The 18,860-nt window shown below is 38.7% G+C and overlaps 1 protein-coding gene across 2 annotated transcripts in view; it reads left to right on the top strand.

Moving 5' to 3' along the window:
* The window catches only part of LOC121318448 (leukemia inhibitory factor receptor-like), a 50,815-nt gene that overhangs the window by 18,268 nt on the left and 13,687 nt on the right, over window positions 1-18,860 (top strand). For both annotated transcript variants that reach the window (XM_041255149.1, XM_041255140.1), the window contains exons 2-11: window positions 4,144-4,285; window positions 5,582-5,842; window positions 6,293-6,410; window positions 7,679-7,821; window positions 7,998-8,161; window positions 10,548-10,722; window positions 13,084-13,347; window positions 16,082-16,208; window positions 16,473-16,648; window positions 18,569-18,714. In XM_041255149.1, the coding sequence (XP_041111083.1) occupies window positions 4,207-4,285; window positions 5,582-5,842; window positions 6,293-6,410; window positions 7,679-7,821; window positions 7,998-8,161; window positions 10,548-10,722; window positions 13,084-13,347; window positions 16,082-16,208; window positions 16,473-16,648; window positions 18,569-18,714 (1,653 nt within the window). In that variant the 5' untranslated portion in view covers window positions 4,144-4,206. The remainder of the gene's footprint in view (window positions 1-4,143; window positions 4,286-5,581; window positions 5,843-6,292; window positions 6,411-7,678; window positions 7,822-7,997; window positions 8,162-10,547; window positions 10,723-13,083; window positions 13,348-16,081; window positions 16,209-16,472; window positions 16,649-18,568; window positions 18,715-18,860) is intronic.

The following is an 18,860-nucleotide window of genomic DNA, read 5'->3' as shown; positions in this document are numbered from 1 at the left end:
GCGGAGGCAGAGGCAGCTCCTGCTGCTCTCCCCCTGCCGGTGGAGGTGGCGGAGGCAGAGGCAGCTCCTGCTGCTCTCCCCCTGCCGGTGGAGGTGGCGGAGGCAGAGGCAGCTCCTGCTGCTCTGCGCCTGCCGGTGGAGGTGGCGGAGGCAGAGGCAGCTCCTGCTGCTCTGCTCCTGCCGGTGGAGGTGGCGGAGGCAGAGGCAGCTCCTGCTGCTCTGCTCCTGCCCATGGAGGTAGGAGCGGCGTGTAGTCTCCTGGTGGTGGAGGTGGGAGCGGTGTGTAGTCTCCCCTTGATACAGGGGACTGGTGCGGCTCTCCCTCACTTGCAGGGGACTGGTGCGGCTCTTCCTCCCTTGCAGGAGACTGGTGCGGCTGTGGAGACAGCGGTGGGACCTCTGCCTTCCTCTTCCCCTTTCCCCTTCTCTGCCACCTCCTCACCTTCCTCTCCTGCGGCAGTTCCTCCTCTCCCTCCTGGTAGGGGCAGCGGAAGGGACAATTGGCAAAGAGATGGTCCTGGTTGCAGAGGAGGCACCCCGGCAAGGACTGGTTACATCGCCGGGGATGTCTGGCCCTTAGGCGGCACTCCTCCTCCCTGTCCCTCACCTCTTTATCGTCTTCCCTGCTTCTCCCCATTTCTTTCTTTTTTTTTTTTTTTTGTAATCCAAAGACGCCCCTTTTTTTTTTTTTTTTTTTTCTCCCACACAAAAAAACCTCTCCTGGTCTGACGCTTGGAGGCGCTGTTATCCCACGCAGGACACCACGTGTCACAGAGACGGCCGAAGTGGGCGGCGTCAGAACCAGGAAAGGTAAGGCAATACACAAAACACAGAACGGATGAAATGAAGTGATGAAGACGCCTGTTGGCGCCGGTTTAATACCAAATAAAAGGTTTACACAAACACGAAAAACACAGGACACGGCACTCTACGCCAAAATAAATAGACAAACGAAAACAGACTAAACTTAACAAAACGGTGCACGCACAGACACTGACAAACACGGTGAGCGGATACTTTCCCCTCTTATCATTACTACTACTGCTGCTGCTGCTGCTGCTGCTTATTTCCTCCGTCTCCAATCCCGTTCTCCGCTCACCGAACACCCAACCGCCAGTATGTGACAACGTGCATCTATATATACTATTGTGCTGGGATTCAATTACCAATTAATTATTCACTTGAATCCCAGCACGTGAATTAATAAAGTGCAATTCCCCGTGCTCACATATTACTACATTTTACTTGCACGTGAAGTGCTGTGCAATCCTCGTGCCTAAATACACATATACATTTTTAAACACTCGTGTTACAGACCCGTTTATATCCCGTGTACCAATGTCTATACACCAACATTTAAACACACCACACGCAACACATAACAGATAATACACAGGGGCGGGCACTTTGTTACAAATGTACATTTGTTAACTTTGCTATTTAAGCCGTCACATTAGACCAGTACAAACCAAGAACTATAAGTATAGTCAACAGTTTGAGGTTGGATTGTTTTCATAAAAATAATGCTGTATTACTGAGTTTGTACAGTACTGTAATTGATTAATTCACTGAAGTTCTTTCAACCCTTTCAAAACTGACATTTATCTAAAAATAAACTTGTAAATACAGTAATACTGTAAACATGCAAGTTCTGTTACTTACATGCATGTTAACGCCATGGCTCATGTGCACCTGTGGTTAACTCGACCCCTTGGATAAGTCAACACTAAATGGCATCCCCCATGGGATGTCGAGTTAACCAAGGTTGACTGTATATGATGGGAATTGATTTGTTTCTGAATACAAGGATGGTAAAATGTGGCTGAAGTTTATCTTCTAATCTGGCTTACATTATGTCTCAATCAACAAAAATGTAGCTGAACGGAATAAACAAACGTTCCTTGAAAACTTCACGCAGGCATGGCTGTTTGTTATTTCATCGGCTTAAGAACATTTTGCATTTTGTCTCACTCAAAGCACATCGACCCACTTTCTGAGGTGGGTCGCTGGGACCTGGGTCAATCGGAGTATGACCCAGGTTCATGGTTTCACACTATGTGGGATTGTGACCTGGGTAGCCAGAACCCAGGTCTGGACCTGAGTAGGAGTGCCAGTGTGAAAGGGGCTTAAGAAAAAGTTAGGGAAGAGTCCTTCTCAGTATTACCCAAGAGCACTTTAAACACAACTACTATGATGCCCTGCACATTATCACATGTCTGAAGAACACTGGACTAAATTGGAGCTCAAGTCTCGTAACATGTTGATCCATAACCTTTCACAAGTGTTCCGTTTATCACAAAGTAAATTAACAAACTGAAAGAAATTGGTTAGCCTTTACAATATTAGGTCCTGGAGGATTATGTGGGCTATTTACCATGAATATTTAAAAATGAAAATATACATTTTCAGGAGCTAAGACCAACATCTGACTTTTTTTTATTTTTTTATTTTTTTAAACAAGTATCATAACAAATCCTTGTGAGGTTCTGGGATGCTCGAAATATGAAACTAAATCTTTGAAGCCTGAATAAACACTGTTGGGATGAGGCTGGAGTGTCATGAAATGCTCTTTGTTTTATGACTTGCTTGTGCACAGAACACCTCTGTTTTACTAATTCTTTCAGCTCCATGCAGAAGTGGAATTGAAATCTCTCTCTCTCTCTCTCTCTCTATATATATATATATATATATATATATATATATATATATATATATATATATATATATATATATATATATATATATATATTTATTTATTTATTTATTTTGATGCCAAGTGCACTTTAGAGATAGTTTACAGTGTTGATTCTGTATACAGTGGTCATTATTATTTAAGAAAACAGTTACCCTCGGTACCTTTTATTAAAGTCTTTTGTGCACACAGACATAAGGTATGGATCTTGGTGAAATGAATAGTCAGGTGTATGTGGGGTTGGTGCATTCAACTGAAACTCATATCTGATATATTATACAGTACCCTGTAGTGCCTGGAAGGGTTTTGAGTACATAACTGATGTGTTGTATAGTTCCCACACTGCCCCTGTATTTGTGGTAAGGGTGTAACAGATCTAGACAAACAAGCTAACAGGTTTCAACTCACCTGAAGTGTTTCAGGGCAAATTGTGACAAGCCTGCCCAACCCATTGGTTTCAAACTGAAGATAGTGTATTAATAAATGCTGGCTTGTTATGGCTTGAAAATGAAAGAAATACTACTTTTGTAACAAGAAATAATGTAGCATTTATTCCCTATGCATAGGATACCTTAATTAAACCAAACCCCATCTAACAACTGTGTTATTAAATGACACAACCTTAAAACCCAGGCTTTAATTATATTTACTTACTATGATGAAAACATCCCTATAGCCTAACATTGTGTGCGCACCCGGATTCTCTAAGCTTGTTACCTGCGGATGCGCATCTCCTAGGAGCTCCAGGCGGTATCCCGTCAATTTGTCACGCATCACCAGCAATTCATCACGAATTTCTCATCAAAAGCTTTTCATCACCAACAATTAATCACCAGCGATAGTTCATCACAGACAATAACTCACAGATTAAGGCAATAATATATCATAAAAGCTGTGCTAAAAATAAATGCATAAACATCAAATAACAGATATAGTACGTATTCACTTACAAATTACATAAATAAAACCTATAATCTACTAACTTTTATTAGTTTGTGACCACCCACCCAACTAACAAACAAACAAGCAAAAAAACAAGTTTGCTTTTCAAACCTTTATTTTAACACTAGAAGCGCTGAAATTTTAAACTACCTACAAGCGCCGTACCGGTCATTTTCACCTGTAGCGTTTTAAACAGATGTGATATGATAATGTACCCTTCGTGATGAATTGTCGCTGGTGATGAACTGCTGGTGATAAATTGTTTGTGGTGAATTGTTGGTGATAAGTAGACCTGCTCCAGGCACGCGCTCAGTCTGTAGACCGGACCCGTGCACACAAACTGCGCTGCACATACGGAACCAAACAGATTTATTCTTAACCTTGTCTACCTTAAAATAAACATATCATTAACTACTGCTATAAATAATAGGCCTTTTTTGTCTACCAAATTAAATGTATCCAATGTAATTTAACACCTATTGTTGTCTGTTTTTTAATTTTTTTTTCAGGGGGATTCGGTGGGCTATGATTTGGTGATTCTCTACTTTGGGCAGTGGACTGTAAAGCATATAATGCTGCTTAAACTGCACTTGCAGACCCTGCTGACCACAGTCCTGCTTTTAGCGCTGCAGGTGGACGTGAGTGAAGAAGGTGAGTTACTGGCAGAGAGCATTGTGCTTATTACAGCAGATGAGGGGTCTACTCTTTCAAACAAAGTTGAATGAAGACTCATTTTTATCCTCATTAGTATTGTGAGAAAGTACAGTAGCAGAAATGATATTAATGGAACAGAAATGCTTCTGAAGCAAAGATGATGCTTATTGGTTATCATTCCCTGCTGGTGGGCGGTCGTATATACTTTATAATCCAGGGCTGGCAATGCAATGTGAAACAAGCAATGTGATTGGTCGAGGTTCCAGCTGTCCGTGGATGGGTACGGACAGTTGGAGCCTCATCACATTATTAGAAATAACTGTGGTGCCTCACAGAATTTAAAGTAACGGTAGCCATCTTGTTTACATCTTGTTACAGATGTACAGTAAAGTTATAAAACTGAGTTACCAATTACCAGCAAAAAAATCACAAATGTAGGAAGTAGACATGACGATTTGGATGAAGAACAATTAAATGAACTGGAAGATAGTAAAACAAATAATGTATGTTTAGCAGTTTGTAAACGCTAAAGAAAAACAAACTTCTGCACATTATCCACCACTCTCAGACACAGACTTTGAACAAATTACTGAAATCCTAGACATCGTTGAATTTATTCACGTCTGTTCAGAGTGACAGAAAAAAAACTCCACCCTATGGTGTATCTTTTCAATGGCAATGTGCACAGTATTAAAAAAAAAAAGATATACTTTAATTTAATTAAAACATGTAAAATAATGTACTCAGCTTAACTTAGTTATAAATGGGGCTATTTTACTGGCTTAAGGATATTTAATTTAAAAAAATGCTCTAAACATGATTTTAGGCTTTTTTCCCCCTTCAAATCCATGTTTTATCTGGATTATAAATGCAGTTAGACCCTTTAGGGTGTCTCGGGGGTTGGACTGGCCCAGAGGCATCCATATATTCGGCGCGTACGAACACCCTGCTGAGCCTTATTGGATACGTAAGGAGGTGTTATGTCACACTTCACATTTTTTATATATCTGGAAAACCGCTTCTCCAGTTGTGATTAAACGTTTCACTGGCATTTCTTATTCTTTACTATTCTGTGCATTACACTGATGGCTTTCATTTTGAATGTACAGCTTTCTTTTTAATTGACATGAGTAATAAAAAGGACCTAGAGACAAGGTTTTTATGCTACAGAAGTATTGCCAAGTGGCACCTTAGTAAACCCATTGTGTTTAATAGTTTTGTACTGTAACAAGAACAAGATGTTGATTTATTAAAAAGTATGTATCTGTAAGCCTTTGTTTTGTTTTTTGGCAGGTGAATGTGGCTATCTGTCTGTCACTAAACCTGTTCTCAGTGTCGGCTCAAGTCTCTCTGCTACCTGCCACTTATGTAAGGAAGAAACTGCATCATGGGAATACGCTGGCAGTCTGGTGTCTCCCCAGCTGTACTCCCAGATTAATAGCACAGTGAGCACACTGACTCTGCATAGTCTTACATTGACCAGCAGGGAAGGAGAGAACCTGACATGTCTCTCCAGTAAGGGGGAGAGCTATTCTCAATTGATACAGACTGGGTGTAAGTACTTTTCTTATTAAAACTGGTGTACCCTTAAAAAGGGGGGTGGGGGTTCAGTAAATGAGACATGGTACCTCAATGTCAAATTGTAATTAAACCATGCATCACCTATCTTTCTATTTTTTTTGATGTATCAGGTAAAGTAAAGTAAAAAGGTCTAATTAAGCAAATTATCCGTTCAATTAAGGGTCTAGTTAAGTAATTGAGAGCTCGGTTGGAATGAAAACCAGCAGCCACAGGGGGTCCCCAGGACCGAGTTTGAGAAGCCCTGCAGTACGGCTATGGTTGGGGCCCCAATTACATCCTAACATCTAATCAAATTAGAGCATGTCTTTAGAAAGCTTAAAAAATTTGTGAAGAGCCAATCGTGAATCCCGTGCAGCAGCTGTGAAGAGCATCTTGTTAGTCTTTGACTTAAGCAATTTAACTTTCCCACGTTCTTCCTTTTAGATTCTCCTAAGGCTCCCACGGACCTGGAGTGCGTCACACATGACATGCTAACGTTCATCTGTTCTTGGAGTGCTGGATCCGAAACAAACCTGAAAACCTCCTACAAAATCTGTTACAAGTAAGCTAAACTTTCTGAGCAGTGTGTCTAAAATCCACTTAAAAACTTTTAAAATGTACTTTTATAAAAGCAAGCATACATACTTAAGATCACTAAAAGGACCCTTCATGCCGTTTTCATTATTTTTTCAGACAGAAATGCAGGAGAGATTCTCCTGCACTGTTAGTTTGATTTTCATAACAAATTGTGTGTTATCCCAGTGGCGTATTTCGATCTTCTGCTGTTTAGATCAATTCAGTCCCATGTCAGTTGCCATACCACTGCAGTCTGTCAGTTTGCCCACCACAGACTTGCATTTATTCTTTTTCCAGCATTCCTTTAGCACACTTTTTAGTTGGAAGCAATTGATCTTTCTTGGTAACATGCAGTTATATTGGTAGTTTTAGCATTAGAAACTTCTAACCTTATTATAATAGATGGTATCGAATGTAATACTAGGTAGATTTCGAGCAACTTTCTTTTCTGGTAATTTTTCAAACAATTAGTCATAGAAACATTTTTCCTGATCTAATCAAGATTGTTTGGATCAAGGCTTCTCAAACTCGGTCCTAGGGACCCCCTTTGTCTGTTGGTTTTCATTCCAACCGAGCTCTCAATGACAACTATACCCTTAATTGAGAAATACTTTGCTTAATTAGACCTTTTTATTTGTTTTCAGCTCTAAACAGTTGCAGATTTTCAGTTAGCGATAACATTTTTTTAAGTAATTTGAACTGCAACTGTTAAGAGCTGAAAACAAGTAAAACATGTAATATTAAGCAAATTATTAGTTGAATTAAGGGTATAATAAAGTAATTGAGAGCTCGGTTTGAATGAAAACCAGGAGACACAGGAGATCCCTAGGACCATGTTTGAAAACCCCTGGTTTAGATATTGTAGCTTTAATTATTCATATTGAGAAAGATGCTTAAAAACATTACCTACATAAGTTACCAGAAAAAGTTGTCTGAAAGTTGCCTCATGTTTTTGGACTTTTAGGTTTGTAACACCTGCGGCAGATGTACTGCAGTGTGCAACCTTACAAGACAAATATTTATTATGAGATCAAACTGCCAGAGTAAAGTGTTCATAACTTTGTACGTTATCCAATACAAATTGCAAATAAGAGGCAGTGCTGTATTCTGCAATTTAGACTTAGATATTTGCTTTTTGCTTCATAGTTTTCTTTTAAATTTGATTGTCCTCCATGTGTATCCCCTTCAATAATCCACAAGCAGTGATCAGAAAAATAGCTTTGTCTTAAGATCAATTGTCCGATTTGTTTGTAGGCCAACTCGCTGTGAGAGTGTCGAACGAAATGTAAGTGGAAAAATAACCCTGCCTCTGATTGAAGCAGTACAAATACACATAACTGCAGTAAATACGCTTGGATCAGCCACTGCGACCTTTCAAGTGACCAGAAAGGATATTAGTAAGTATTACACAGTAATCTGACATTTAAAATAGGACATTTCCTGATTGTATGTTATTTTCTAAAATAAAATATTGGCAGCCATGGCAAATGTTATTTTAGAAAACAGGGAAATAGTGCTTGAAATTAGTTTATAAACTGTTAGACCTGCTAAAAAACTGTCTCTCTTTTTTTAGCATTTATTCCACCTGTGCCTCAGAATGTTAAAGTTGTGCCAGATTTTTCATCACAAACCTTGTCTTTGAAATGGACTGGTGCTGTCTCAGCACTTGCCTTTCCCACAGCCATTGTATTTGAGATTCAAGTTCTCTGGACGGAAAAGATGAAGATTATACACACTGTAAGTATATTATGTAATTGAAAACGGTTTACTTTTTTTTTTTAGGGGGTTGAGTATGGGGAATAGAAACCCATCCTCAGAAACACCTTATTGTTGTGTCATTTCTGTACAGTGATAAAATGATTATCCTCTTTATTTAATGTATTATTATCTCCCGCTGTGGATGAAATCTCCTGTGAAGGGGAGTCACTCATATGTATGTCACATTTCACAGATTTCTCCATATGCATGGAAAGCCACTTATCCAATTGTCATGAAACTTGGTATTAATATTATTTGCCATCAGTTCTTGAGTGTCAGATTCGGGAGGTTTAGGGATGTGTCTGTCCGTGTGTCGCTGTGGCAGGGCAGAATCTCACGTGTAAATAATGTTTTGTTTTTATGTTGGTGGTGGTGGTTGGCAGGGATAGGGTTAATTCTTATCCCTGTTGAATACATGTGTGAATGTGGCTGTTCCCAAATTAGATAATTAGTGCTAATTGGGAACAGCCACATGATAAACAAATAGAGCTAAAAGCTACATTGTGAGGGAAGGTTGTGGAGCCACGTTGAGAGAGACACAAACACTCCTCTGTTTAGATTTAAAAACTCACAGTGATAGTGCAAGACTGGGGGGAGCGATTTTCTTTTGATTATTTGTGGTGTGTGACTGTTTGTTTAGCATTTTAATTTTGGCTGTTTGAGCTGTCTTTTTGTTTGTCAGTTTTATTTGGAAAAAAAAGAAAACTTTGCAGTTCAGCTGTGAGTCTCCTTCCTACCTCCTGAGCACCTTAAACACTCAGCTATCCTGCCACAGTCATATTTACATTTTTGCATATATGTGGATAATCACTTCTCAAATTGTCATACAACATGGTAATTCCTATTTTAGACTATCCTGTACATACTGTTTGTGTTTTCGTTTATTAGAAGCATTTATTAATAGAAATCGCATTTTTAATTTTGCTCAGTTAAAAATCTACAAAATAATGATAATCTTTTTTTTTATTTGGTGATGTCTGTTGTGGGTTCATTAATTAACCCTATAGACTGCTCAGGATCTTTCAGCCATTCAGAGCGCACATTTTCGCCTTCTGTATTCCAGAACACATCACATAATAACCTTATTCATAACATCAGCCATGCTGCTTTCACTTTTTACTGTGCTGTATTCTCCATATCAGCACACTTGAGGTCATCTGCTTTAAAACAAATTATACCTGATGCAACTCTCGGAATTCCGTTTAACTGCAAAGTCCATTCAAAATGGTGACATCACAATCGGCAGTGTATCTCAGCCACTAAAGCCCTGAACACACTGCCCGATGCAATCGATAGCGACGCTATTTTTCAGTTGCATCGGTCAGTGTGTTATGCTTTGCAATGAGATTTTACAGGATCGGCCAAACGATTTTCAGTCGGCTCACAAAGTTTAAACAGGTTTAATATTTTGCAATGCGATTCCCTCGCATCAGCTAGTGTGCTATACCCACTCGCAAGTCTCAAATTCAGCGATCACTGCATTCAGTCATATGCCTGGAGACAGACATGCATGTATTCTCTCTGTATTAAAAATACACACACACAGAGTATTCCATTGGTTTTTATATAATGGCATGCCGATATCTTTTGAAAACAAGCCCTGGCAGCCCCATAAGTATTGTAGAACGAGGGTTGGGTGTATTTACAGAATACTCAACTGCTGCTATAACCATAGTGTTTTCATTAAATTATACCAAATCACATTTTTATTTACAAAGAAGGGACAACATAATACATGTTTTCATATAAGCATTACAATGTTCCCTTCAAACTTCCCGGGTCATTGTTGTAGCAGCAGTTTTGAAGAGTTCTGTAAATACACCCATCGCTTGTTATATCGTCCCCTCGCTATGCTGCGGATTCGTATATATTGCGGTCCTGGAGTTGGCTCCCCATTTTTACTGTCTAACTGAGTATGCCTTAGCTGTAATATACATAGGCACTCAGAATTACTGTTTGTTTTTATTTCGCACTGCACATCACAAACAAAAATATATAAAACAATTCAATACAGAGCATTAATATCGTACTGTTATAATGTAAACACGTATTGCACAATAACACAAAGCAAATATCTTCTTGCTGAAGCGGTTTTTATTTTAGCCAACAAGGTATATCGCGGTCCTCGATTTTATATAGCGGATTTATATTGGAACCCGACACCCGCGATATATATCGCAAATATTTTTTTTCAACCCAGCTTCCTCCATTGAGATGCGACGGTCACATCAGGCAGTGTGTTCTGGGCTTAACAGTATTCTGTTCATCGACATTTTCCCTTTTTTTTTTATTCGCCTTCCTATAACTTTCTAATGCTGATCTGTTGTTGGCACATTTCTAAGTCTGTGTTTTCTATTTTCAACAGGAGAGTTATCCAGCACAATTCGATAACCAAAATAAAACCTTTCATTGGAGCTGGTTCTCTGACATGCCATTGAGTTGCACCTCACACTCTGTGAGAATTCGATCCATCAGCACTGATGTTTTAATGAATTCAAAAAACGGCAGCAGTGACTGGAGCAAACTGCAAACTATTCCAGGTAGGCATTAAAAATGTAAAGTCTCATAACATGATTGATGCATTTATAGTTCTTCTGGCATCAGGGTGGAAGAGCTGCTAATCGTTTTCTGCTCCTCTTTGTTTTAAATGTGGAGATACAGCTCTATTTTTATCTCTTGACACTAACAGTCTCTCACAGTTAGTGCTGCACTTTACCAAGCATACCAGTGTATTGTACGAAGCAGGCACTGCAGCTTTGGAAAGGAGCCAGCATGCTCTCCCCATGAAGAGAGCTCAACACTCTGACAGGGTTTTGCACCTACAATGAAATATCATAAAATTGCGGCAGTTGTGACCTAACTTCTAAGGTCCCAAGAAAGCTTTTCATATATATTATATATATAATATAATATATATAATATACTGGTAATATATCTATAATATACATAATAAATATAATTATAATTTTTTAACCTTCCAGATATTATTTTTTTTGTTCTTCAGCAAAAAAATGGACCGAGGTCTACGTCTTAAATGACCATTAGTCGTTTCTTTACTGATATCAGGAACAAAGTTATTATAAAATCTTTTAACATATATATATATATATATATATATATCTTATATATATCTGAATATAATATAATCTTTTGAAATTTAAGAAAATTCTTTTAAGAATGGAATTCTTTGGTTAAGTATCCCATTTACAATTAGTTATTATTATTATTATTATTATTATAAATGTTCTATTGTAGTAGAAACTGTTGGGTTGCACAGAACCATTAACTGCAGTGCTGGATACAAACCTTTTTATCAAATGAAGGATTTAACTCTAATTGGTCTTAAGTTGTTAAATTATAATTTTGTAAAATTAATGGGGTTGGGGGCAGTGATTGTCTCTTTGTGTGTTTAGTTTTCCTATTGACTACCACTGATACAAATACTGTGAATATAATGTGACTAAATAATTTGTGGTTTTGTGGGGGGGGGAGTTCTGTTTTTTCCCCTGGATTCACTGGCATATATATATATATATATACAGTCATTTGCAGAAGTATTCACCCTGCTGCAAAAAAGTGGTAGAGAGGCACAGAGCAGGAGAAGGGTGCAAGAAATTTTCAAAAGGCGCTGATTATCCCTCTCAGCACAGTGAAGTCCATCATTAAGAAGTGGAAGATGCATCATACCACCCAGACACTACCCAGATCAGGGTGCCCTCCCAAACTGAGCAGCCGGGCAAGCAGGAAACTGGTTTGGGACATCAATGTGAAGCCAACAATGACCTTGAGACATTGAGCAAAGTTCTGTGTCTGAGATGGGAGTCACTGTTCACACATGAACATTAAGCCAGTTTCAACACAAAGCTGGTCTGTATGGACGGGTGGCAAGAAAGAAGCCATTACTCTAGAAGCCCCATCTTAAAGCACTTACGGAGTTTGCGAAAAAAGCATATAGATGATACTGCAGACATGTGGAAAAAGGTTTTGTGGTCAGACGAGACAAAAATGTAACTTTTCGGTCTTGGTTACATGCATTACGTCTGGCGCAAGCCCAACACTGCACATCACCCAGTCAGCACCACCCCAACTGTCAAGCATGGTGATGGTAGGATCATGTTATGAGGATGCTTCTCTTCAGCAGGGACTGGGAAGCTTGTCAGGATAGAGGGGGGAATGGATGGTGCAAAGTACAGCCGAATCTTTGAGGAAAACCTGTTTGAGTGAGCCAAGACTCTGAAATTGGGGAGGAAATTCACATTTCAGCAGGACAATGACCTGAAGCACAAAGCCAAAGCCACACTGGATTGGTTGAACAAGAAGAGAATTAATGTTCTTGAGTGGCCCAGTCAAAGTCCTGACTTGAATCCAATCGAGAATTTACGCCGAGACTTGAAGATTGTAGTCCATCGACGATCCCCAACAAACTTATCAGAACTGGAGCAATTTTCCAGTGAAGAATGGGCAAAAATTTCACCATCCTACTGTGCAAAGCTGGTAGAGACCTATCCAAAAAGACTCATAGCAGTAATTGCTACAAAAGGTGCTTCTACCAAGTACTGACTTAAAGGGCTGAATACTTATGCAACCAGTAAATTTCATTTTGTACCTTTTCTTTGCAAGTTTTGCTGACATTTAACCTCCTCTCCATATAAGTGTTCAGTTTAACCACTACAGCTTTGAGTAAAAAATGTTTGTTTGAAAACTGTGCATAAATTATTTGTAATTCAACAAAATGTGACATTATCGGTTATCGGTAGAGGTGAATACTTCTGCAAACCACTGTGTGTGTGTGTGTGTATATATACATACATAAAATTTAGATGCATCATTTATTTAATCTTTAAATTACAAAATGTTGCTTATGTCTGTTCTCCACTCAATCTCTCTCTATTTTTTTCAAGGGGCTGATGACTCAAAAAGTGTCATGTTTCCAGAGGATAAAGTTGTGAATGTAGGCACCAACATGACATTTTGCTGTGTTGCTGGGAATGGTGAACGTATTAAAACTATGTCCTATGGTGCTGAACATCTGCCCTGCAGTGAAGTCGGGAAGAGGAGCAAGGCAATCACCAAGTATAACCTGCCCCCTTCAAATCCCAGTGGGACAAATGTCATGTGTGAATTGGATCCTTTTGATTTTGTTGGGACTGTTGTGTTTGTAGGATGTAAGTATGGTACTTGAAGCTAAATGAAAAAGTAGGCTAAAAAAAATAGTTCCTCTGCATATGCAGGAATACATTTTGTATTTGTTCATTTGTTTTGTGATCTTGTCATACAGAGATACATTTGTCCATTGCTTTGGAGGATATGGTTCAAATAATTGTTTAATAAAAAAATAAAAACAAATAAAAGAGAGTTACATATGTAACCCTCTTTTGAATATTAGGCCTCTCTTGTTAGTGTTTTCCTATTTTCTCTATGTGATATCTCTTATGGATAAGGACATACAGAAAACTTGTATTGCTTAAGGAATGCATTGCAGAATTATCAGACATTTAAATTGCCTTATACCAGAGACATTCGCTGGAATGAATGGCACTCAAATAAATGGGGGGTTCCAGTATACGATTTCATTAAAACAGAGCAACAGAATCGAAAATGTTACTATTTATTCAAAATAATAGGTGTCTTTTAAATCTCTATGAACTTCTCAGATTGTCTCAATCAGTTTATGAGCAGAGTGGTCATTATGCCACAAATAGATGCCCTCTAAAAGCATATGGGACTTTAGGATCTTGATACTCACTTTAAACAGTAGCATCATTTCCAAGCACCCTAAGAAATCTAAATTAGGAGCGGGAATTTTGAATAATAAGATATTCGAATAAACCAAGAATAAAATTTTCAAATACTCGTCATCTAATTACTCAACAGTGACAGACCCTTAGAACGTACTAGCAGCAACCACACATAGGGACGCATAGATAAATACATCAACAGCAACAGTGAAGAAACATCTAATGTATTTAAAGTAAAAAATAACATAAACTAAAAGTAAGAAATAAGAACACACAGCAGCGGAGTTTTAACTTTAAAACGCAGAATCTTGCAAAAAGGACCTTCAAATCTTTCAACTGCATTTAACACCCTTTGATAACTCGTATAAAACACACAACACGACTGCTTACTAACAAAGCACAAGAAAATATGTTTGCTTAGTAACATCTATGGTATAATGTAGAACATAAAAACGAAATGTACTGTACCCGTACTGGCTGATTCCATAATGTTATAGTCATTAACAAAAAAATGTCTGATTCCAGAATCAATCTGATATCAATAGGAGACAGATAACAGCAGAACTCGCACAACAAAGGCTTGACATCAACCGGGAAGTTTGCAAAAAGTGAACTTTAAACAAAAAAAAAAAAAAAAAAAAAAAGCCTTTTGCAGCCCGAGACACGTCACATCACTGACCACTGCGTTCAGTAAGACACAGTGCTTGTTTGTTTTTTGCCACATTCTGTGTTTCCTTCCAAAGTAGCAGATGGGTGCTTGCATTTTAGATGATTGAGCATTTAACTTGTTGATTTATAATACAAAATACGTGTACTGCAGAGATTACGTTGCACGTGGTCTCGTTTACTTCCATGCATTGCTCAGGTACTCCCTTAGCCAATAACAGAGCTAGGTAATGAAGGGCGCCCGCCTCCCTGTCAATTATAAGTCAGGTGACAATTGTAGTGGCTGACAATTGTAGTGGCACTTTTAACTTCCTCCTCTGTCAAAGTTTTTCCTTGTGTAGTTGCACATTTTTCCATAATTTGTTTTAAAAATCAAAGAGATTCGAAATACATGTGTTTTAGATGTTTGTGCAGTAGTTTAAAAAAAAAAAAATTAACATTTCACCATTCACACGTTTGTAAAACAAAAATGGGAGAAGGCTTATATACAAGTATCGTAGTACTGTACTACACAGCACTACAATTGTCCATATGAGTAAAGCAAAGATAAAAAAAAACAAAAAAACATTTGGTATACTTATTTACCACTTAAGTAAATTTTGAGTGCAGATTTGTAGCCAGTTTCAAAGCCACGATTCTGTCATGTGTGCTGAAAATGTCCACGACATGTACAAAAGAGTCGTCTCCCTTGCAAGGAGCGAATATCAGGCTTATGTCTCTGTGTGTGATTATGTCACCTACCAGCCCTGCTGCTGCCTTCCCCCATGCACGCTACACTCTCCCCTGCCAGTCTCAAGTCTGCCCTGGACTAGCTCACCAGGCTACAGTCCAACAAGTGTGTGCTGGGGTACCTGCATCCCACTACTAACACCAATGCAGAGAAACTCTGTTAACGCAGGCAGGTGCATCACACAGGGCGAGGCAGTTCACACGAACCCGGGACCTCTCGCATTAAAGCATAGTGCCAATACAGCTGTACAAAGGATCTGGCTCCTTTGCAAGGAGCACATATCTGGCTAATGTCTCTGTGTCTTATTACATCACCTACCAGCCCTGCTGCTGCATTCCTCATGCACACTACCATACTTAAGAGTTTCTTTTATCCAAGGAAAAGAAAGTTCTGAAAGCTGCTGTGTATTTTGTGACATGTTGTCCAATAGAAATCACATTTAAAATTAAAGAATCTTAGTCAAGTAGACAAATGTGTCTCTTTTGTGTTTTCTGAAAAACTAAACACGATATAAAAAAGCACAATTGCATAAAGTTTAGTGTGAGCTTTGCATGCTTTGGTTTTGACCATTTTTCCAGCTCAACTCAAAAGATACAGGAAAAAAAAAGCTGTTTCTGGAATTTGATCAGAAAAATTTCTGCACTTTTTCGACTCCAAGATCCACCAAAAATCTCTGGAGAACCACTAGTGGATTGAGATCCACGTGTTGGCCACCACTGATTTAGATGTGTTCATGCTCACTCACACTAAATCTTTTGTTTACAGATCCACCAGATGATCAACAGCTAGAATGTGAAACACGCGACTTGCAGAATATTCACTGCCACTGGAGCCCTGGTAGACAAACCATGTTATTAGGAGGGCGTAGAACGTTCTACACCCTCACAGAAAGGTAATGTGTGTCACGACATAAACTGATAATCAGCAGGAAATGCCTTGTCATTTTGTCATGTAATGCACAAAGTTTGCATTTTATTTCATGATTTAGGTTTACATGTTTGGGTTCAAATGTCTAAAGGCTGAAAGTTTTTTTTTTTGTTCTGTTTTTTGCTAGTCAGGAAATCATATGAGACTTTCTTATACATTACGCACTGTTAAACAGTATAAACAAATAATTAAATTTTTTCTTTTGCAATTGTTTTGTATGGTCTTACAGGTTTTCTGGAAAAAACACTTCATGTCCCCGGGCTAATGATGTTGATCCCAATGGTGATAAATACAAGTGCAGCTTTCCTGTGATCAGTGGCCAGCAAATGTATAAATTTCTGTTGAAGGCTAAAAATCCTTTGGGAGAAGTCGAGACCAGTTACACGCTGAACCTGTATACCAGAGGTAAAGTCAAATTGGTTACTTTTACTCAAATTGTTTTCGCTATATGTCTAGGGCAGTGGTCAGCAATTAAATTTCATGCTGGAGCAAATGACCTGTGAGCCACTTGCAACCTTAACCCAACCTAAACCCCACCCCCGCCGACGCTGCCCCAAAAATCACCTCTACAAATGTGTTGCTGTATGGCGCATGGCATAGAGAACACATACTGAACAATTTCAGTGTATTTGAACCAAGCATTTGTATCATAGTCCAGGGCGGACGGCACATTTGACGTATGTACATAAACCCTGGACCATATCAGCTTTAATTTTAACTGCATTCCCAGCAGCAATGCTGCATCAATAATCTTTACCTACATGTACAACCCAATGTATCAACATCTGTTCCATGATGGGGAAAAAATGGCTGATTTAAATTGTTGCTCCAGCAACCAGCTCATCCGATTAAAAAACTAAAACCAAAAAAAAAAAAAACTGTGGTCAGTTGAAGACAAATCAAAAAGGAATACAGTAACAATTGTGATAGTGTGACCTTGTAAACTCCAAAGACATATCAGTAAAAATAATAAAGGATCTGTGTTGCATCTATTGAGAAAAAATTGTTTGCTTTAACATTCTGATATCTTGCCAGTGCAAGTCTATCCACTCGCAGTCATACACAAACACACACACACACACAAAACGGACATGCAGGCAAGCTGCTAGGGAGAGAGATTAGCCAGCGAAACAGACTCGCATCACACACCCTCTCACATCAGCGGACAACACAGGAAACATTCTGTGTTCAATATACAGTTCATTGTGTTTGCCCTGCCACTACTATATATGAAGATACAACCCTGCCAAGGAGGCCTCTGCGGGCCACCAATTGCCATCCCCTGGTCTAGGGTAAGCTGACACCTTAATGCATGTAAAAACCTCTGTTTAGCTATCCTATATTAATCGTTTAGAAAATTGCACTGACTCTTACTTCTAGCCAGGGTTACATATGGCAGGCAACTAGAACAGGGAAAGCCCTGAACTCAGGTCACCTAAACACAAAAAGGAAAATTGTGATGGAGCCACTCAGAATGGTTGCAAAAGTAAAGAGGAATGTAAATAAAAAGGTCATTCTGAGCCACTTGTTCTTTTAAATGTGTGAAAAGTGTAATCTTGGGCATGGTCTCCAATACTGGTCTTAAGTTTTAGTTCTATGCTAAGAGCAAAGCTTACATTTCTGTTGACTTAGCAGCTGTTTTGATCAACCTGTGCCCTGCTGGGATAAGCCATTGCTGAATTGTAGAGGTATATCCTCTTGGACTGCATCAAGCCCCTGTTTTTATGACTATTCCCCAAAGTTTCACACACCTTTGCTGTAGCAGCCATAGCAATGAACTCCAACAAGTCCGACAAAGCGAATGCAAACATTTTTCTGCATGGCAAGAATTAAATCAATGTTGATAACACATTTAAAATGTAAGTATGTGATTTTAGGTTTCCTGTATAAGGGAGTTTTAAAGGGGCAATGACAAAAATATTATCTGGAATCGTTTCATTAATTTTATCTCCATCTTGCAACTTTTTCATTGCAATTTAAACAGTTAATAATCAAGTAAAATGTAACCCAAATATTAAAGCATTTTTATGCTGATGGAGCTTTCTGAAATACTTGATGAAAATGTGTAGGTGACTTACATTTCCACATGGCACACATTTAAGGCATATATAATTCAGACCGATAGAAAGATAACTGTGCTCATAAATGACAGATGGGTAAAAGCCATGATGAATCATGGAGTGAGCAAACTGCAAAATGACCATGCACTTTTATTGTGGCAAGTACCATAAAGCATTAGCAGAAAAGAGTAAGATGATTATTTGAAAGGTTCACTGGCTGATGCAGATTATCCAAACTAACAAACACTATCCTTTTTCCCTTTAGTGTATCCATATAGTCCCAGTAAGGTGATGGTGCGTTGTATTGGCTCTAGAGAAACTGAGCTTTTCTTGTCCTGGGGAGTGAGTTACAAAAAGTTGACCTCTCTCTGTCAGTTTGAGATTATAACTAATAATAAGGAGAAAGAACTGGTAAGTTGATGCTTCTTTTTAAGAACAATGTGGTTTTACTGTATAAAACTTAATGTGTATCTCAGGTTTTGTTCAAAAAAGTAATGTTGGCATGGTTTTTGTTATTAAGCTGCCCTCTTAACCAGCTCAACCATGCCTTTCCATTG

Source organism: Polyodon spathula, chromosome 1, assembly GCF_017654505.1.
Source record: "Polyodon spathula isolate WHYD16114869_AA chromosome 1, ASM1765450v1, whole genome shotgun sequence".
Lineage (NCBI taxonomy): Eukaryota > Metazoa > Chordata > Actinopteri > Acipenseriformes > Polyodontidae > Polyodon > Polyodon spathula.
This window is presented reverse-complemented; position numbering and strand designations above follow the sequence as displayed.